Source organism: Argiope bruennichi, chromosome 8 (assembly GCF_947563725.1).
Source record: "Argiope bruennichi chromosome 8, qqArgBrue1.1, whole genome shotgun sequence".
Taxonomy (NCBI): domain Eukaryota; kingdom Metazoa; phylum Arthropoda; class Arachnida; order Araneae; family Araneidae; genus Argiope; species Argiope bruennichi.
In genome coordinates, this window is record NC_079158.1 from 70768917 (window position 1) to 70792302 (window position 23386).

At 29.0% G+C, this 23386-nt stretch overlaps 1 protein-coding gene across 2 annotated transcripts in view; it reads right to left on the reverse strand.

The window, feature by feature from the left end:
* The window catches only part of LOC129981119 (uncharacterized), a 472677-nt gene that overhangs the window by 330839 nt on the left and 118452 nt on the right, over positions 1–23386 (reverse strand). For both annotated transcript variants that reach the window (XM_056091801.1, XM_056091800.1), the window contains 6 exons: positions 21631–21726; positions 14779–14970; positions 12732–12801; positions 11726–11847; positions 3893–3988; positions 1522–1713 (listed from right to left, as the gene is read on the reverse strand). In XM_056091801.1, the coding sequence (XP_055947776.1) occupies positions 1522–1713; positions 3893–3988; positions 11726–11847; positions 12732–12801; positions 14779–14970; positions 21631–21726 (768 nt within the window). The remainder of the gene's footprint in view (positions 1–1521; positions 1714–3892; positions 3989–11725; positions 11848–12731; positions 12802–14778; positions 14971–21630; positions 21727–23386) is intronic.

The window sequence follows — 23386 nt, forward strand, 5'->3', positions numbered from 1 at the left end:
ACACCTACTGATTGAAACTTTCCATAACAATGTCTATGATACAAAGATGTGAATAATCAGTGGAGATTTTTTCCTTTCGAATTCCTTGTTTGATCCAACATATTTAATATTTCGGGTTTAACGTCGTCATATACGGAAAATATTAATAACACGTTTGAGCAGTATATATTCCTTTACATCAATTTCACCCTAAATGTGACATTAATTCTAGAAAAGATTTGCATTGATAAAATTCATGCACATTTCAGATATGAGACAGATAGAGTGCCCCATTTAAGGATTTGGAAAATTAAATGCTCATTTGAAATTGTGTTGAACAACCAGATGTCCTTAATTTAGCTAGTTGCGTTTTTAAATTATTATGTTCACAGACGAACAAACATGATTATAATACTGATAAAGTTGAGATCTACAAGAGATCTTATATCTACAAGTTGAGACACATATGATGAAGAATGTTCGATGGAGTTGATACAAGATATAGAGCTGCCAAAATTGGTTTTGTAGTTACTTTTTGAGTAGATTTTAATTAGATATTTAATTAAAATTAAATTATTTATTTATTCTCGTCAATGGATTCAGAGAAAACTTTTGCACAGGAACTACTTTTTCTACATTAAAAATTAAACATTTCAGTAACAAAATTTTATACTTGAACAATCTCTTTTTTCAACTTAAATAATTTTAAAAATACATTTTTAGAATATTTTTTCGACTGTCTTCGATATGTAATTAAATGCAGTTTCTGTATGAATGTTATCCTTGTTGTATAACTAAAAATATTATTTTATACAAAATGAATACAAAATGATTCAGTTCTGAAACAATATACCATAATACAATTTTTCGGACTAGATTTGAATTTAAATTTTCCATGAAAATCGAAAAATAACGAATAATCAAAATCTTGGCTTTGATTGTTTCGAAGATAACATTTTATCTTCTTTCTTTTTAAATACAAAATAAAAAAATTAAAACTTCTAATTTTTCGCATGAAACTGTTATAAATAGTTATTAGTAATGTACAAAATTAAATTTCTCTCATGTGCCTGTCTCGGGGCAAAAATAAAATAAAATAAGTCCTGCACTTTTTTAATCCTTTCATCCCTAAGATCTTTTTAGTTCATGTCCTCTGAATAATGACACGCCGGAATTTCTCTTTCAAGGATAAGAAAAATTCTTCCACCCTGCCCTTCTAAAACCCCCCAATGACAGTTTATGTCCTTAAGGAATTAATAAACGAAAAAGGTCTCCGCTTAGCTGATAACTATTTCGCAAATGTATGTTCTGGCATGTTTTTAGCATTCTTTGAAGATCTTCCTGTCCCCCTACAACAATTTAGGTGAGCATCTTTAACGAACAAAGTATGTGCCACGGGTATTCAATGAAGAGCACTTAACGAAAAGAAAAGGAATTTTACAGTAATATTGAGGCAAATCGGTATGACTGCCGTAGTTTATTGAAAGGGCGTTTGTGACCTTTCGATATTGATAGAGTTTATGAAGAATAGACAGTATTTACCTGATACACAAATAGGTTTAAGATCTGGATGCCATGTTCCATCGAGACTACATGTATATGTGATTGGTTCTGGAGGTTGGAGAGTCATTCCGGTACTAGAGCAGCTAACATTACAGACGGTTTCTTTGTCAGTTATTCTGCACTTGTATCCAACAGAAGCAAATCGTTCATGACCATCACAGTTAGACAAAGCTAAAGGATTTTTAGATATCAGTAATCGAATAATAAAAAATAGTAATATAAGTGTTCATTAATTGTAAATTAATAATAATAATAATAATAATTAATTAATTAATAATAATAATAATGTTAATAATAATAATGTTATTTAGTAATAGTAATAAATTTGTTCTCTAATATTTTATTTCTTATTCCAGGGAAGAAAAAATATTCTATCAATTAAGAAAGTATATAATAATACAATAAATTCTGCCAACAATTTCATACGTTACAAAAATCAAACTACCAATATCATTAGTTACTTAAATTTTGTAATTTAGTTTTATTGAATGATAAAATTAAGTAATTCATTTTGTTATTTACTGAAAATATATTTGAATTGTGGAACGCATTACAATAATTTACAATGCATTCTAGGAAATCATTTATAAATGAAATTTCATTTCTTTGTATTGTTCTTAAAATAATTTATGTTTTTCGATGAGTAACTGACTGTATGTTATAACAGTGCGTCATTTTATGAGTTTGTAGAAATCGTTTGAAAGACTAATGCATTTTTAGGGGATTGAGAGGTGACTTTTGTTGCGGTTAGATGGCGCCACAACAGCTATTACGACGATTAAGGGTTTATCGTCCGGGTCATCAATTTAGGGGATTGAGATGAGCGAGGATAGAACCTGGGCCCTTGTGGTTCGCAGTTCGGTAGCATAACCAGGATACAAAAGCATATGCTGATGTAGCGTAGTTGTTAACAGGCTTATATGCTATTCACCACATTTAATAGAGATTGAAACGTAAGAACATTGTACTTGCATCTTGACTTAAGGATTCGATAAACAACTTCAATTTAATTGGATTAAATGAAAAGACGGCTAATAATATATGTGCGTATTTGATTATGGGTGCATAAGATTAGGTAATTCCGCGATAATGAAAACAATTTATTATTGGCTAATGGTAGTAAATTCATGACTGTTAATTTTAGTTGACGCCCGCTTATCATTATCAGTTATTCCTTAAGTTGAAGATCTACAGTAATTTTAATTTTGTTCACAGTACCAGAAATAAAATATCAATGACTTTTATAGAAAGTGACACAATTATACTACTTGACTTATGATAAACCTTGATAACCCGAATATATTCTGACTTTCACAAGAAACTGAATTTGTGAACATAGACAAAAGAGATCCATACTAAAACTGTTACATTACATGGCGAATATCAAACTCATAAAGCTATCTTTGACACTCATTATGTACTAAAAATTAAAGGGAAGAAGGAAAATTATTTATTTATAAGATATATTTGCAATAAAAAGTTAGCAACAACGAATTCCATATATCGATGTTTCTTTAGAGCAGGAAAAACGTTTCATAGTCGTTGCAATTACTTCCAATTACCAGGGTACCAGTTATAGCAGGTGAGTAACTGCGCGTTTGTCTTACCAACGTTTCTTTCGATACCGTTATTACCAGGAATGAGCTGCAGGTGGAGAGTTAATTTCCATATCTATTAATGATGATGCACTTCCCAAAGAAAGACTACACCACATTCTTGTATTTTGAATAGCTAATTTGCTTTCGTATCTTTTATGGCAGTTTCTAAATTAAGTAAATATTCTTCAGAACATTGACGTCAGAAAGATTGCAATAAGGTTTGCTGGTTCCTTTGAAGTCTTGTCAATGTAACGCTTTTCAATTCAGAACTTGTTGGAATTGAAATTAATTTCTTTGTCTGAAATTGAATTAATTTCTTTGTAAGAAAATGTCATAGATTTAAGATTTCGATTTAACCTTCCATTACATAGACGTATACAATCAGATGTCTATAAAGAACGTTTATTAGCTTTGATATTCCGATTAACGCTGCAGATAAACTTTTTACCTTATCAAGATTTTGCAATAGAATTACACAAACATCTTCAAGCTAGTACTAAACCATACATATAAATGCATTCTTCTACAACTGAATAGCATTAGAATTCCTTTTCGTAAGTAAATGGTAGGACAAAATAGAGGTAATTTAAGTAAAGTTCTTTATAAACTTATTAAATACTCTAATCAAACGATACTACAAATATTAAAGACACCTCACATACTACCAAACCCCAAGACCAGGTAAAGATCTGCATTTTAAATAATGCTTTTCATTGAGTAATGTAAAGAATTTTACTGAAAGCGGAACTTACGGTATTCGCATCGGCTTCCACGGTACTCTTTTGGACACAGACAGGAATTGTGACCGATGCATCTTCCTCCGTGCAAACATTCTGGACTGCATATTGCTGAAAAGCAAAAAAGTTTCAATATCAAGTTAGCAGTATATTTTTAGGGAATACTATTTATTATCATTGAAAATTAATTGAAATTCTCTCTTGAAAGCTGAAATATAATTTTACTCATTTTCTTAAAGTTTTGTTGAAAATAGAGTTTCGAAAAAAAAAAATGTCTAACATCTAAATATTTTCAGTATTATAACATTATTAATAAAACTTTTATAAAAATTTGAATTCCTTTATTGGATGAATGTGTAGTTTTATGAGTACTCTCATTATTTTACATTTTACTTTACTGTAAATAGGATTTGTTTTATTGGAGTTAATATCTCTAAGAGACTAAATATCTCTGGAGACTAAATATCTCTGTTCTAATATGCATAAAAATACATTAAAATAAAACCTAATAAATTATATGAAAATTATTTTATAGAAAGGATTATATGCTGTATAAAGAAATGCATAAAACAATCAAAAATTTTGAGCTCAAAAATATCTTTTTTCAATAAATCTTCTGCAAAAAAAAAAAAAATACATATCATTTTTTAGCATTATAAATATAATTTTACCTTATAATGCTTATATATAAATATAACCTAAGAGGATAGTATTTGTTATTCTCTTTGTAGTTTCTTAATGAATCGAGAAATAAATAGAATCCAATGTTATTGACCTAAATATATAAATTACATTTATATAACACATTTGAGTGTAGATAGATGCCCACACACAAGAACCCTGTTATCAGTATAAGTATGTAGTTATTTTAATAAAAAACACACACATATGAAAGCGTCCCATCGATGTAATAGATGCCTTTCCGTAACATATTGAAAGTCTTAAATTATTGGTAGAGAATAGAAACATATGTTCAAAAACATTTAAAGAGTTGCAAACGTTTCAAAAGTACTTAGCATCTCGAAGGCATTTTTATAGTTAGTATAATAAAATTACTTCTTACTTTAAGGCATTTACTACTTACCATTATACGATTTTCTCTTAGAAATTGAATTTAAGGGATATATCAGTGGATAATTAAATTTTCTATTGTAAAATAACAGTAATGCATACTTCTAATAGAATTTTTATTTTTTATTTTCAATACAGAAAAAAAAAAATATATGCTACTTTAAATAAAACCCATTTTGAAATAAATTTTTTTCTTTTAGACATACAAGAATTTCAAGATATACAAGAATAGACTTAGAGAAATCAAGTTAAGAATGTCATTAATTTGATAAATATTATAAAACTTATTGCCTCAAAAAAGAATTTGTTCTCTAAATTGAAACTAACATATATATCTTTTAAGACAGAAATTGTTTAATGATATCATGGAATATATATACATATATGTAATGATATTTTAAACTCTGATTTCAATTTAATTAATTTCCAAAGTTTTATCTTAATTTATTCCATAGTAAGTTCATTCTACAATATTCTCTTATTTCGTGATCCAATTCTACTGTCTCTACTTAATTAATTCAAGAGAAGCTTTATAAAATTGCTGGACCGACACATTCTCACGCTCCGCTTGAAGGGGTAGAAAATGGCCAGTAAGTACATTCTTTTTAAAAGATCCCTGTGTTTCCTTTACTTGTGATTGACATGCGTCAGAAATCCCTATCAGAATCTTATTAATATATTAGCACTATGAAGAAATATTTTCCCTATCAAAATCTCAGATTATATAAGAAGAGGAATAATTTATTTCTCTCTCCTTCCCACTTCTGCTTTTGTGCCGCGCTGTGGCGGACGTTACCTTGTCCGCGTCTTCTTGTAAATAATTATGCTTTCCAGATGGATTAAAATGAATTTTACAAAGATAAAATGTATCTTCAATGTCTTCAAACCTGCCTTCTGCTTCAAACAAAATAATGCTTATATATATATTCCATGATATCATTAAACAATTTCTGTCTTAAAGTTTTTTCTCCTTGTATTTCTTTTCCTCCAGCTTCTCCTTGTAAGTCCTTCATAAAACAGTATTTCTTTGTTGATTACATCAATTATGTTCATGTTTTACAATCCACGATTAGAATTTCCCCTCTAATTATGTATTTTGACAAACATCACCATTAAAAAAATATTTGTTTATCGATAGTGTTCCATTGTTATTATCTTCAGTGATAATAAAAACCAATTTAGAATTAAAATGTTTATAAAATAAACCACTACAAAAGAATTTGTAATAATCTAGAATCAAAAAGAGAAAAACTCAAAGGCTATCTAATAATGTATATATTTTGTTTCACCTGCAAGAAACTAATAATATTAAATATTATATTCTCCGCTACACAGTCAAGATACAGAAATAGCCTTGTTCATATTATTTTATTCACTGAGCTTGTGACTAAAATAATGAGAAAAGATCCTATTAACTCTATGATAAAATAATTACCTAAACGAAGGAAAATAAACAAACCAAAAGAAAATAAACTTTCTTATTAATATAATGAAATGTGTATACTTGGTTATAAAAGGAAATTTTGTTCTGAAATTGTTCTTAGTTGTTGTACTTATTAAACTTTTATTAGAATTTTAATTAAGGAACTATCTTTGTGATGGCAAATACATTTTAATATTAAGTTATCACGTTTAAAATAATTTAATATATTGGTAAAAGATTGATGCTGTTTTTATGATATAATATAAACATTATGATAAAATTGTTCGAATAGAAAATTGTTCAATTAAAAAACAAATTCAAAGGAAAAATTTATAAAAAATAATTTAAAATACCATTGGAAATAATTTTGAGAGACGAAGTACTCAATAAATATCCAAAATACGATATTTGTTCCATTACTTAGTGTTTGTATCTATTCATAGCAAAATATAATTACAATTCATTTTTCGTGTGCTATATGTTACTAAAAATATTTTTCTGATTCAGTGATCCTCAAGTTTTCGTTACTTAATGTGCTTATTTTTATCAATATTATTGATTTAGAGTGGCCACTTTCATTCCCTCCATAAAACTTCGATTAGATTTCTACGCAACCTTTCCATTCAGTACTAGCAGTTCAATGAATGATTTTGTAAATTTTTTCTGATCAAATATTTGAGATGTTACAAACAGCATGAAATTTTAGCTACAAGATGGTTGGTTGAAAACAATATAAGTAATCGGAACACTTTAATAAAGGAATTTAATTAAGAAAACACATCAGCATATGGTGCATGTGTTCTTACACGCTGCATAAGTTTAAAAAGAAAATTTGCAATATTGAATTCTAAAATTATAACAGCATGTTTCCTTATTTTTGCATTCAATTCTTATAGATATTGCAGTCATCTCCTCTATATTTTTTCTACGTTATATTTATGTGTTTTAAGTGTACATCAGCAATTTTATCTTGATCTTAAATATTGCCAAAGGAAGCAAGCATTGCTCATTTAATACTCGGAACGTATGCTAATATTGTTACGAATTTGTAATGTTATTTTCCAGTAGGAAAATAACATTACATCGTAGGAAAGATAGTTTTACGATCAGCTAGCTCTATTGGGTACTGATCGGATGAAGGGTCAATAACCCCTGAGCTTGTCCACAAACTTGTCGGCAGGATGGATGATACTAGAATGTTGAAGAATAGAACCGATAGGAACTGAGTAATGCTTGATTGTTCGAGGACCTTTTCTGCCCAGCTCTGGGAGTTATAAAAGGCCAGCTGTCCCTAAGACAATTGTATAGAGTCGTCTAGTTAGTCAACGACGCATTAGTTGGATCAGTCTAGCAAAGCGTAAGTATTGGGTGGAGCTCAAGCGATTAGAGGATTGAGAATTTATCCGTGCACGCAGTCTTGGAGACAAGGTTTGAAGCAGCATCGATTCGTGTGTAGAGTAACCAATCGTTTAGTAGTGAGTCGGCATAGTGGGTGCAGCTGATGCGAGGAGCCAGTGGAGAAAGCATTCTGTCCTGGCCGTTTGGTGTGCTGTGGTTGCTGTCTACTTGTGGGCTGCTGTTGATTCTGTGTTGCTGTGTATTGCTTGTATACATCTCGGCTGTGTTTTGTCGTCTGTCTGTGTCTTCGTGGAAATAAGCGTCATCTGTTATTAAGGCCACCATACATCCATTACAGGTGAACCCGTTGACTTTATGGACTTAGTGGAGGAATCTTTCATAACAATACTTATTCCAAATATTTGGCTCATTTTTGACTTTTGGACTTGTTGCTTAGATTAGTTTCTTTTTTTTATTCTAGGCATTGCTTGTTGAAAGTTCCCTTGAAGAGAAAATTTCAAACTATTACAGTACCTCAAAATCTTTATCTAAAAACCCAAAACGAAAATGCCTTGAACTATTAATACATCGAGTGCAAAACTCTTGTATAATAAATTAAATCGAATTCCAAAAGGAAGTTTTTTTTTGTCACTTCCCTACAAATACACTAAAATATTCTTAAAATGGAAAAAATACTTCTTTGTAACAGACTTCACCTTTTTAGATAATTAAGTTTAAGATAAGAAGAGCATTTTTATTATTGCGGAATAGTAGGTTTGAAATTCAATAATCATGAATTTAAAAATCAAATGCAGCAGAATTTAATATTGTATATGCGTATAAAGCACATTAAATTTGTCATCGCCGTTCAAATGTCCTCAAGGTTTGAAAATCTGAAAAATGAATTCCAGGTTCAAATGCAATTCATGTTTCACAATTTAGTCTATAAATCGCAGACGTATAATGCTGTTGCAAAAGTGGTTATTTGTTCAATAAATGTAAATAAATATTTTAGCTATAAATGACTGAAAAAAAAATATTTTCAATTTGGAAAGTAAATTTATAATATTATTTTTATATTATATAGTATATATACAAAGGAATAAGATATTTTAAAAGCTATATTTTCTTTCCAATAAAATCAGCCAGGTATATTTGAAAATAGTATTTTTACAAAAATATATTTAATGCAAATATTTTACAATAGAATGTGTTAACAGAGAAGAAATTTTTCACCAATTTTCTTAGAATTTGCTAGAAATCCCTTCATGCGATCAAAGTATTTGCTCAAAAAAAGTAATGAGTTCTTATACATTTGAAGAGATATAACAGATACTAAACATTGCTACAGCAATTTAAGAACGTTTTTTACCCTTCGGAAACGTCAAGAATACATTATTTTTGAATTATTATAGATATTAAGACTGTTTATCGAAGCAAAAATAAGAAATACAGAGAATAAATTCCTCGAAATAAGATATGAAAAATATTTACATAGCAAATATTTTATTATAAAAAATATGTCTATGAGATGGAAAAACTGATCAATTATCTATATTTAAAAAAAAGTCTCGAAGCAATTTTTGAATGTTTCCTATCTTGCTTGCATTTTAATGAATAAATAAATTCATTTAAAATAGAAAAAAAAATCTGATTATGAATCTCAAAATTTTAGATTTTAAACTTAAACTTCGTATATTTCTGAAGAAAATGTTGTATTAAACTTTATTTCATTGGACTAGTTTTTTGCATTGCATGTGGTATCTTAATATAGGGATCTTTATTATTTTTAATAAACATATATTTAGGAAATGAATTTCATGAAGTGGTATGTCGGCCAATGAAACATGTTGATATTAACAACTAATTGTTTAGATAGATTTCTAAGTTTATTTTCTATCATAAGCTTAAACCCTCTTATATAAAAATCAAGGAACAGTTATTTTTCGTTTCTGATTTGGAAAAAGAAAGAAAATAATAAATATGGTTTATATGAAACTAATTTTCTTAAAATTTCATATAAAAGCAAATTCATGAAATATTTTAAAATATTTATTTGTAGCAATTATTTTTATTTGTTGTCTTTATATTTTCAATGTCTTTATGGCTAAGAGATAACACATGCGATTCTTTATTATGGAAGGTAATGAACCCGTCACATTTCGATGCTACAAAATATCTGAAACAGTGCTCCGCACGATTTAGAAATTCTTTACAAAAGAGTTCACTTGCAAAGAGATATACTTCGGTTTAATTGCATATTACAATCTCATACGAATGTTTCTAATCTGCTTCTTTCAGTAAGTGAAACTTACTTTTTTTTTCTGATAATTTTTTAACAGTAAAAAAAATATTATGTTTCAGAACCGCTCGAAAGCGTGTTCACGCATAAAGCACGTGAGGTGTGCATTCATAAAGACTCTTAGACTATGTTAATATCACATGAAGCAAAGATGTGCCCATTCTTGTTGCAAAACAAAGCTTCTTTTTCCATAAACTATATAACGCAGTAATGTTTACCGATGATTCTTGGTTTGTTTCGGATAATGATTCAAGTTATACTTTGATCCGAACGGGACAAGGCCCAATCAGTCTCATAATAGAGAAAGAAACATTTGGACATTATTTAGGCCAGGAATCTTTGATTTTTTTTTGGTTCGGCCTACTGATATTCATGTATCCCATGGAAGAATTCTAATTAGAGTGAAATATTTTCAAGGAATTTCTATCATAATGAATCCATTGTCTATAAACTCCTTGAAAAAACAATATAAACTTTTTTCTTTAATACAATTTTTTTCAAGTACTTAAAAGTAAACAAGATTTATTTTTCATCAGTTTGAAATCATTAAATACCAAATTTATCTTCTCGATGTTCAGTGTGAAACTTATTTCATTTTATGCTATAAGCGATACGGGGGCAGATGAAAACATGTCCATTTGATTATAAGCTCTATTGGCGCTCATCAGTGGCACTATTTATTCTCAAATTACAATTTCCTATATTTCCTTTCTCCTACAAATTCCTATATTCTTCCATAATCTTTCCTATAGAGGGCGCCACATGTACTCATTGATTTACAAAGCCACATAAATAATTGAATTTGGTTTTAATTTATTTTAAGATATTAAGTTATTGAAATCCTTAGAATACAACATGGATTTTCCATATGATTTAAAATCACCACTTCATTAGAAGTTTTGTCTTCTATCGTCTTGATTTATTAATCATTCTGAATATCATCTTGATATTCTTACTCTAAGTGTGAAACTTTGGAGTCGATTTTGGGATTTGAAGCAGTTAATTTCAAAATAAGAAAAGGAATAAGGTGTTATATGCAAATTACGTACCATTCTGAGTTTTAGCTTTATTTGATTATTTGTTAGCGTGTATCTTTGAATTGCACAGTACACAGAAAGTGGTATTTTGTCAGGGTCTATTCTGCTTTGTTATTTGAAGAACAAACATTCTTAACTTTATAGAATGTATAAATTTTCGCAATAGAAAACAAACCCCTGAAAATTCGTATTTTTGTAGTTATTAAAAAATTATAATCAATTTTAGGCCTGTTATATAAATCAAATCCTGAACAAAGTTTTCAAAATGATATTATTTAAACAGGAAAATGATAAAACTATTTTGAAATTTGCATCTAAAGATCAAACAAAAAGGAATGAAGTCATGAAATAAAAATCAATGTAAGAGTAGTGAATTATTGTATAAACAATTTATAAACAATAAAATGCACGGAATTTAAGAATTCCTCTAGAAAAAGGCATTTTGTTCAATAAACCAACAGCAAATGCCTCGTAACTAAAATATCTTAAACCAAAAATGAAAATAAAAACGATATTTAAATTTATCGCTTGAATACACATAAGACGTTTATGGTTTAGTACAGACAGATTTTAACAAAAAATAATAAACGATATTGCAGATAATACAGATCTAACACCAAGCCCATAAAAACAGCAATTTTATGTGATATATTGAAAAGAATATTTGCTTCTCTTACGATCACAATCGGGGAATCCCACAGTTGGAGACCATACTCCAGTTCTTCTGACACATTGGATACTAAGCTCCTCAAATCCATCTTCAAACACATAACCTGGATCGCAAGTTGCTCTACAAAGCCTAAAAATATCGATATTTCTACTATAGAATACATAATAAAAATAAAATAATGGCTCTTTATGTTTCAAATTATTCTTAAAAGTCTAATAATTTAAAGCATATAAAAGAAATATTACTAATTGATATATTCAGGTGCATAATTAATACACAATTTGTAATTGCATCGAATTTACAATTTTTTTTAAAATTTTTATTAGCAGAGTTTAAATCGTCCTGTAAGTTTTCTAAACTAAATGAAAAGTAGCATGAACAGAAGCAATATATTTTATTTGTCTGTGATTTTTTGATTTGGAGCTTAAAATAATTGATGCATCTATAATAATATTTGTAAAATGTGTTACAATAGATTTTATTGATAAAAGTTATATATATATATATAAATGTGGCAATATATAATTAATTTTGTTTTTATTGCAAATACAATCATATAAATATTGAAAATAAATAGTTTATTTAAAATTAGAATTTGTACTTTTCCTATTTGGGACTATATATATGCTATTTGCAGTTTACTTTTAAAATTAACTGAGGGAAATTCAAAGATTCCTGATGAAATACTTTTTTCGTACTGAAAAAATTTATTTTTACAGTTTATATTTTATTATATAATTTATATAATAAAAATATTTTATTTAATTCATATTTAATTACATAACTGATAATAATCTATTTTTAGAGTTAATAATAATTTATTTTTAATAATTATTGTAATAAAATAAAGTAATTTATTTGAATAATTAGAATTAATCCCTAAAAAGAAATGATAAAAAATTTACTTTTAGGGTTTATTTCTGAAATACTTTTTACATTGCTCTGTATTTCATAAAGTTTTCCCATTTTATCATTATGGATATATCCTAGTTTAAATATGTTTCAAGACTTACATAATTTCTGAGCTTCCTTGACATTCAGATCTTCCATTCATCGGAGATGGTGGTTGCTCACATAAAGAGTCTGAAACAATGATATATATACAATCAGTAAAACAAAGTTTAAATAAATACTATAATTGAAATAAATGATATTCATCGAAACAGAGAAGGTAATAAATACAATGGATTTAATAAATACAATAAAACACATTACATTTAATTGATAGACCTGTTTTGTATTTACATAAAGCAAAATAAAAATAATGAATAAAATATTCTCGAAACATGATAACAAATGAGCTAAAATAAATGCATATATTTAATAATTAACTCAAAGGCGAGCACTTGTTTGAAATAAAGAATATTTTACCGTTTATTATTCGATATCTTCTATGTTATAATAGTACCACAAAATGTAAATAAAAATAACAATGTTAGAATCAAAAAACAAATTTGATTCATTGATGCCTAAACCATTTAAAAAGCCAATTATTTATATAAAAATTATGTTTCCTCCTAAATGTATTGTTTTATAAAAAGTTATTAATTCTGACATAGTGCTGTCGATACATTCAAAGGCTATTTATCATAAATTTGATAAATACAATAGGCTGCATTTTGGTTAGACTTTATTTGCTGAAACCTTTCAAATATTGATTGTTTTATACACTTTAATGCTTGAGAAATGAATCTCCTATGAATGCAAGGCAATAAATGGAAGGAGTAACTGAGTAAAATGTTTTATACACTTTAATGCCTGAGAAATAAATCTCCAATGAATGTAATGTAATAATGGAAGGAGTAACTGAGTAAATGAATAAAAGTGACCCAATTATCTTAAGATGGTACTTTGAATTTATAATCACTCTGATATCTGTTTTAAACTAACTTTTTTAAATACTACTTTTAAAAAGATACTTTTAGAAGAAATTTACATTGAATATAGTTTACTCTCATCTAAACTTGAATACATTTTGAAAGTTAATTGGTGCAATTTCTGTGACATTTTCCGAAAAATAATAGAATAGTGGCAGTTTGAGGTGAAAGAATAAGAGAAACGAGGTCAAAGTTGGGTGTTAGTGGCATAAGCATATTACAATATGTTTCATACGGGTATCTTTATAATCCTTATTTTACTATTGTAATTATAAATATCTGTGTGTGTTTTTGTACTGATATTTGTGAGTCTTATCTATATCTGTGCGTCCAAAATAATAACCAGCGGGAGTGGTCTCCAGAAAATGCTTCTCGCATACACTCTAATAAAGATGTTATCCCAGAAAACGTCTTCCATGAATTTCGAATATTATATTTACGAAATATGAACCTTTAGCGTGAATTTAGCGTTTGTACTTCACCTGTCGTGGGATCCTTTTCGAATGATTTAATTCCATGCGGTCAAAAGTATCCAAAAATTAAATTTGGGTTGCAGGCATGTTCTTCTCAACCGATTGCAACAAAAATTTGACACAAAATTACACTTAAAGCCGGAAAATCATGTGCCAATTTTTATGTATTTAAGTCATTACGTTTTTGAGTTATCGCGTTTGCATATTTCTGTAAATACAGACCGACAGATGGCCAACCTCTTGTTGGAATTAGCTTCAGATTTGGTGGGTGTTTATACTAAAGATGTTAAATATGAATACAGAATTTTATCTAAACAGCTCTCTTCGGTTTGCAGCTATTATGCTGATTTATATTCGAATAGCCGGACAGGCAGACTTTTGTCCAAAATATGATAGAAACTATAATTTGTTTTTAAGTCTGTATACCAAATTTCAACTGTTCAGCTCAAAGTGTTTTTGAGTTATGTTTGTCATAGACAGACAGATTGGCATTTACCAAAAATTAGTTTTTCTAATGTAGGTAGGTCTGAAACGTGGAGATCCCTTAACATCTCGAGTACGAATTTTTTGACAATTACTTACTTTTGTTATATTACATATGCGAGAAAGTAAAAAGTAGTTATAAACGCACTCCATGGCGTTTTTTTTAATGACGTATGACAATGGGTGTTTTCAACTAACTTAAGGTGAAGTTAAAAAAAAATACCTACCCATAACGCATGTGGGCGCAGTTGGTGGATTCCAGAGTCCATCTACGGTGCACCTATACAATGGTGAAGTGGGTGGATTGAAGGTCATGCCAGCTGGACACGAGACACGACACTCTGTATACTCAGATAAATGTCGGCAATCGGTGTACAAATTCTCAGTAGTTAAGCGTTTGATATCACATAATTGAATGGCTGTGAAAAATTAATTTAATTAGCTTATGCAATGATTACAGCAACTTGTGTGCAGTGCATTGTAAGTAGGGAAATTATTAATATCAAAAAAGAGAGAAAGCTTTAAAAAAACCCAAAATGTTGTAATGAAGGATTTTCTGAAGCCAAAATAAGAGAATATATTGCTTTTCCATTATAAAAAATATACTTGCATTTCAAAAAAATTTATAAATACATAAAAATAGTTTTAATGATTTTTTTTTAATTTTTACTCTCTTTCAACCCCATCTTTTGCTTATGCTAGTCTTAATAATAATGTTTTTATAAGAAGGATAATAAAGTAAATTATTGACTTAAAAAATTAATTAGCTTAAAGGTTTGGTAGTAAAATCATAACCGAAACAGTAATTGAATGAAAATTCAATTTCTAGAACACATATTGAATTCAATGAATATCCATTCAATAAAATATTACGTTTGAAATCGGTTTGTATTACATAAATGGACATTTTAAAGGGCATATTATACCAACATTAAAATGCTTCTTATTATTTGATAGTAGACGATAGAAAAAAATTCAGTTTCTTTAGTATGACTACATTAAATAGGAGTTTTAATGAATATGAAATTGCCTTTCCTGTATTGTTCTCTTTTGTTTGTTTGTTTATCAAAAACTCTACTTCAATCAAATTGCTACTTAAAATTCTATTTCGTAAAAATGAGATAGTGAAAGAATGCTGAAGTACACACAAAAAATTTAATCCCTTAATTCAGAAAATAGAAATAACACTCTATTTATCAACAATTTGTTAGGAAATGTTTCCTTATTTCGCATTGAAAGCCTGATGAATAGTTCTTATTCTAAAAATATTTCGTAATCATTTAGAAACTGATAATTAATTTATACCTTATCATTTTTTTCAGTGATACACTGCATCTTATAAATTAAACTATTGTAAAAAAAAAGGAAATTCAATAATTAAATTACCAGAGAATTTTAACATTAGATTTATGGAGCCAGACAATTTCTAATATTAAACCTAGCAGAAGACATACATATTTTTCATTAGAATTACATATTCATTACAACTTGCATTTATTTGAATTTATTTTCTTTCAGAGGGTTCAAATTTCGAGTATTCCTGTGTAATATATTTGTTTTTGAAGATGCCATCCAGATGGACGAGTACTTTCCTGCTCTAAAAATCATTGCGTTATCTCCAAGTATAATCATAAAAATTTGGAGTTTTATTCGGAGTGTAATTCAAGGGCCTAATCCATATGATTTATAAGTACATATATCAATTCTCAAGCACTGACAGTACAAACGCATACAAATTTTGTAAATTATATGTGAACGCGATATGCATTCCATTCCAGGAGCTGATTGTTTTTTGTTTCATCTTACAGTGTTGTGTGTTAATTTGTAGTGGTTGTACAACGTACAGTTGTAGTTAAATATTTAGTTTATTAATAGTTTTAATGTTAAAAATAAAGAATATGCACCAAACATTTCAACATACATATCCTGTCAAAATGACGAGTTTCAGTAAAAGTATGTATACAACCAACCCCTGTAAATGTAGCTTTAAATACCTTAGAATGTCTTATACATTAGGCAGAGAGATTGGTTAAGCCTATATAGCAAGACGGAGTTTAAGACGTATCCGATTCGAACCTCAAACTTCGGCCACTTTTACAAAGTTATTCAACCTCTCTCCACTCCAAGTCTATAAAATAGTGGCATTTTCCACTTCCACAATTTGATACATCCACTTAGATCCTTTACTGAAAAGCGCTCCACGCCATACCATTTCGTTCTGTCCTACTTATTTCGATCTTTCACTCTGTTTATTTCTATTCTCTTAAAAACTCTAAAACCTTCTTTCTCTAATCTCTTTTCTGAATGTTTCGATAAGCTATAATATACAGTTTTCTACGTTTGGCATTCACGAGAGAACAATGAATCGCCACCTATTCCAAATAGAGTTTCAAGTTGGAACTTATAGCGGAATAAACAAAAATTCTTACTGGCTGCCAAATGTGACTAATCATAAATAAAGCTAAGATTGGGTAGGCCCATTCTTGAGATGCTAATCTGTAAGCATAAATGTAATCTTTTACTCTTTCACTACTGCTACGACCCAATTTTCATTACCGTCCGTGGAAATTCTATTCTGACAAACCGTTTTGTTTCAAACGAGGGAATGTAAAACGAGTTATTACCAAGGATGCTCTTGTTTTACATCCTGCATTCTCATTTGAAGCAGAAATCGACCTCCAGTATAGAATTTGGATTTAATTTGCACCAGACCCGCTTACACGACTTTTATTCGTTCTCTCTGGCGACCTTCAAGGTTTGCACTCTTTCGGGTAGGAGGTCACCGTTTTGTAGTCCAAGACCAAGACGGTTCTTCGTGGAATCAAACTTAAAGCCCTCCGGCTCCGAAGCCGAGATCTTACCACTAGGCCACCACGGCACTCGGAAGAATTGACAAATCGGAGTTCATAATTTTGGAAATTGCTTAGAAGCATTGCTTTATTGTAACGGTTTTGCTAGTGGTGGTAAATTTCCAATTACTATTGAATAGAGAAACATTCGAATAAGAAAGTTAAGAACAATTTCTCGAACAATAGCGGAATTATGTGCGAAAATATAGTCCTGTTAATATTGCAGAGTTAATGTTCTAACAATAAATCCGAATTCGACATATAAAACTTATCAATATATTCAGGTATATTTTTTTTCCTCGCTTGTGCTTACATTTGAAATGCAACTCTTATTTTTTGATGATTTGTTATTATTACATTTTGTATATTTATTTTTCCTTGCTTATCTTTACATTTAAAATGCAACTTTTGTCTTTCGAAGATTTGTTATTATTACATTTAGTATATTTATTTTTCCTTGCTTATCTTTACATTTAAAATGCAACTTTTGTTTTTTGAAGATTTGTTATCATTACATTTAGTGCTGCAATTAGAAAAAAAAAATATTTTTCAGAAATATACGTCACTACATTGGTTACAAACTACATTGGTTTTTATTTCATCCAATTATTTCTTTCAATATTTTATTATAAAACATTTGATAATCATTCCTTAAGTAAAAATTTAATCAAGTGTTAATTTAAAAAAAAATACTTTGTAAAACTATTGTCTAACGTAATGGTTAATTCGTAATTTGTCTAGCAGTTTCTTATTATCTAAATAATTACTTAAATTACACAGGCAGGAAAATTGTTTTCCCTGAACTTCTAGTTTGTAGAAATTTAACCCATTCATTAGCATTGCTGCTCTAAAACTCATTAGAAACTTAAAGCTGGCCTTAGAAATTTAGTTTGGACGTTTATCTTTAAAACTCTGTAAACTGTAATCCAGACAGCTGACGTCCTAAATTTAGCTTCGGTTGTTGGTGGGTGGTATTTCAGACATCTGACAGAAACAAATTTGTAACTGTCTTCAGCTGTCAAAGACAATTTTGTTTTGAGAATAATTATTTTCAAGAATTGAAAACGAAATTGAAATTTGGGTATTGAATTCTTTCCCGAGGCAATACAGTACTTCTGCGACATATTTTATTTTTGATGATAAGTGTAAGAACAAATAAATTCCTTTAAAATCATTTAAGGCACATTTTTACTACAGTTATTTCTCGATATGAATTAACCCTTAACTGCTCAGGTGAAAATTTAGGACTTAACTGGGGGGGGGGGAGAGGGTGCGGCCTACCAAATCGCATTTTATTTATAATCAAATTTTCTAATGAAAGTATTTGTATGAAAATCTGCCAATATATTCTGCAGATGTTTTTTTTTATATATAAATACGTTTTAGAAATTTTTGAAAATATATTATCATTGAAAAAAGTAATTGCGTTTAAACAAATATATTGTTCTCAAATTTCATGTTGCAACAAATAACATTCTTAAAAAACCTATTACTTTTTAAACATATTTATTTTTTCAATATACAAAAGTATATAGAAAACAATATATGGAAAATCCAACAATTATATGAAAATTAAAAAAATTGACAATGGGTAAATTTGAGCCGTTTTTTTATCTGAATAATTTCTACGCAGAACTTAGGAACATTCGTAGCACGGTTTTCGTAGGTATTTTAACCATACATCTTAGTATAAAAATCAGCCTGTAAATTCTGTAAATATTTCTCTTGGTATATTAACATATATAAGAAATTTTTCAAAATACATTATCACTAGAAAAATTAATTATATGTGAACATACTAATCAGAATTAGTCGAATGCAAACTTTCATTTTAAAAAAATCTTCAGCACAATTATCCTCATCACTAAAATCATTTTCTGTTCCCTTTTAAAGTCTCTGGAGCTCTGCTTCTTAACAAGGGTCAGTAGGTTGGATGATATTTCGAGAAACAAGTTTTATAGCCATCTGCTAAGCCTTGTATAGTTCATCAACGGATTCTAAGACAACCACATTTCGACAACTCCATCTCATTAAGGGGTGAGACGCGGAACGATGAGCACATTTCCGGTATTCCTTTTGACCTTGGATTTCGCCTATTAGATACTAGTAAACACCTCCTTTCACCCCTATTTTGAAGAATCAAACTCATCCTAATGCATGCGCAAAAAAACGTGGAGGGTTTTACAATCCGTTGCTGAACTATATAATACTGGAACACTAATAGGGAGGTGTGATCTTACAGACGTCGAGCAAAGAAATAGATGCAATATTAAAAAAAAATAATAATAAATAAATAAATAAAAAATCGTCCGCTGAAACCAGTTGAAAAAGTGCACGTGTAATGAAGGTCACGAAACAGTAAGCTACGGGTTCAATTCATTCGATTGAGCTAAAAATTCAGTAGAGGTGACCGAAACTCCATCCTTAGTGTTCTGGGATACCGCACCTCCCCAGTTAAGGGCTAAAAGACATTAGAAAATGTTTTTATTTTTTATATTAATTTCTTGATATAATTAAATAGAGAGGCTCTAATGATTTGGCGCTTAACTTCTAACTTTAAATAGATTAATGCGTTTTCTAATAAGGAGAACAACATAGGTAGGGAAATTATTAGACTAACAAGAAGGAATAATGTGATTGTAGTAAATATAATTCTGTTGAAATCGAAGCATCCCCCCCCCTCTATTTCTTTTTATTTATAAATCTTCAATCATATGTTATGGAAGAGAAAAACCACTTGTACATATTAATTTCAGCATATCTTCCTAATTATCACAATAGACTCGTTTACTTTTATGCATTTATTACGTCAGATGTATCAACTCGTCAGATACAAACTCATTCTAATTTTGCATTTTTACTGAAATGGGTAAAATTATTTTGGAATTTGGTTTGAATATTTCTATTTCATTTGGTTACTTTGTTGTGCCACTCAATTATGATGTCATAGTTGTTTATATTTCCTATTAATTGTAATTATTATTTCTAAATAAATATAAAACAATTTTGAATTTTTGAAACAAAGGTGCTTTTTTATTATAAATAACATGCTTGACTTCATTATTTACCCTGTATAATATACAATACAGATATACCAACGCTACACCAATTCTGTTAATACTTAAAATCCTGAAATATATATATATTTCAGTTTATGCGAAATAAATACATAAAATTTAATTTTCATATTTTGAAATGGCGAAATGCATAGTATGCATACGAAAAATATGTTTTGGTATGAAATATATTATGACATAATTAAAAATAAGAAATCGTAAAAAATGTCCTCAAAGTTTAATATCAATCTTTAAAAAAAGTTTTTATGACAGTTATAAACTTTTATTCCAATGAAACAAAATCTTAAAAAAAATAAATTCATTTAAAAATTATCTTGACTAAAAGCAAACGAAAGCATAAAGGCAACTCATGTTAAGAAAATGAAAGAATAGATAAAAATAACCTTTACATCTTTGAAAGATTTTTCCCCTTTTAATAACACTTATTCTTATTTTAAAAGTACTTTAATTCATGAGAGAGCTTCGTTCTCACAATGTTAAATTATGAATTAGAACGTTAAAAAAAGATGGAAACGCAGATTATTGTCAAATAAATAATTAAGTAAGGCGAAGAATCTTTTAAACTTAAAAAATCGATCCATTACTGTGTCACCTTTATCAAACTGAATAAACTTATTAAAGTCGACAAAAATTTCAATCTCTGGACATGTTAATTAAATTTATTTCTCATTAACTATTTCATAGCGCAAAGGGAGGAATAATTTATTTTTTAAAAGGACAGAGCAAGGTCTTGACGATTTAATGAATGAATAGATTTCAAACAGATATATTCATTTTCTAGCAGGGAAATATTAAAGTAAGTCATGGTGAAATAATAGGTTATAATAAATATGACTGAATTGAACATTGTGTATTTTTTTCCCTTAATTCTCATAGCAGAGCATTGTTGGCGAATTTGGCATTAAAAAAGAGCAAACTGTAGCCAGAACTAGCAAACTTTGATTTATAGTATTTTGCTAATTAGCTTAAGATCCATGATCTCGTTCAATATAAAGAATGCTATAAAATAATTAAGATATTGTAATAGGGCTTTTCTACGTATTGTACTAGTAGAGTTCTTAATTTATTGTACTCTTACATTATATCCACCAACATATCAGAAACAGATTATATCCTTATTTATCTAGAAAATGGAATAAGAGTGTGTACATACAATATTGGCATCTGTTTCCTCTGTGAGTTGAAGGACACTGGCATTGGTTGTGAACGGCACACCGACCTCCATTTTCACATGGGGGATGACACAGAACTGTACGGAAAAATACAAAATGTCACTATTTCATTGAAGACGTGGTCAAACCAATTAAAAAACACCAAACAACATTTTTTGTTATTTTACATAAAAGTGTCTTGATATCAGTGGAAAGGCTTTTCTATCAACTTTCTTTATTTCAGGTAATGTAACGATGTAATGATTCTTATGTTTCATAATATTGTAAAAAAAATCGAGTGTTCTTCTACCGCTTTTCTAATTTTTAAACACAATATCATGATTCTTATGCTTCATAATATTATGATTAGTTAGGTTAGTTTAGTTATATTAACGTCCCGTTTTAAAGTAAAAATTAGGGCTATTTTGGGACGGACCTCGTAATTTTGAACCAAGGTCAGATGATGAGGGCCGCACCTGAGATGAAACCCCCTTCTCCAAACTTCTCATAACATTATGAAAAAAGCCGCATTTCTAATTTTCAGACACAATATGGGGATTCTTATGCTTAATAATACTGTATAGAGAAACGAGGGTGTATGCATTTTGGATGACTCCTCCCCACTTATTAGGTCAAGAAACATATTTATAGTTTACATACCAAATTTTATTTTCCTGGATCACTCCATTTTTGAGTTAACTTGTTCCCATACATAGTGATTCAAAAGGTAGAGGCATATTTAAAATATTTTTTTCTGACGAATAGTAATAGACACACATAGAATGATACACTGCGAAGAGGAGGTTTGCGGATTGTTGTTTGTTTATATATATATATATATACTAGCCGCCTTTGGCGACCAGCCGGTTCGCCAATCTTAATGTTCGTTTAAATTTTAATAATTAAATAGGTTTAACCGGAGTTTAACCCCCTTCTTCGCCAAGTTGCGATAACGCACCAAAGCTGGCAATCTTTATTATGCACTATAATTGAACATCTGCTTCTTTGCTTTTGAACATTTCGCAAGGCCGTTGTTTGCGATTTTTAAAAATTTCGCCAAGCAGGGGATAAAACTCCGGTCGTACCATTAAACATTTTACGCAATTCCAACTTTAATAGATTCTTCAGCAAAATATTTTAAAACTTCAAATTTTGATAGTCATATAATTCACTCATAATATTATAAAGGCCTTCAGTTATAGCGTGATATATATCTCTCTAATTTTCTGTTACCCCTCGTAGAAATTATGCTTTAAATTACAGTGTAAATGATTAATCTGCAATTAATATAATATTTTTTACTGAAACAAAGCATTTTTTTTAATAATATGATTACTGATAATAGAGTCACTGAGCGTTTAAACTTTATGGCCACTAAAGAATATCTTTCTTAATTTATGTAATATCTCAAGAATTTGTCAACAAAAATTTCTCAGATTCATCATGAACAGATCGATTCATTAACAATGTTTAATTTTAAATGCATCAAACACTAAGAAAATAAAATGAATCGTTTAAAATAATCGGTCGAAAACAGGTTTAAAAAAATCTACTTAAAAAACGATGTACTTAAAACTATAAGCATATACAAAAAATATATAACTAACATAAATACATTTTACTTACAAAAGCATGCAACTAACCTAAAAATAATTTAAATCGTCCGTTGGTTGTCATGCCAACAATCAGAACAATGCGCATGCGTGGATTTTCTTCGCCAGTTACGTCAACGCAAATGCGTAAATTTTTCTACGCCAG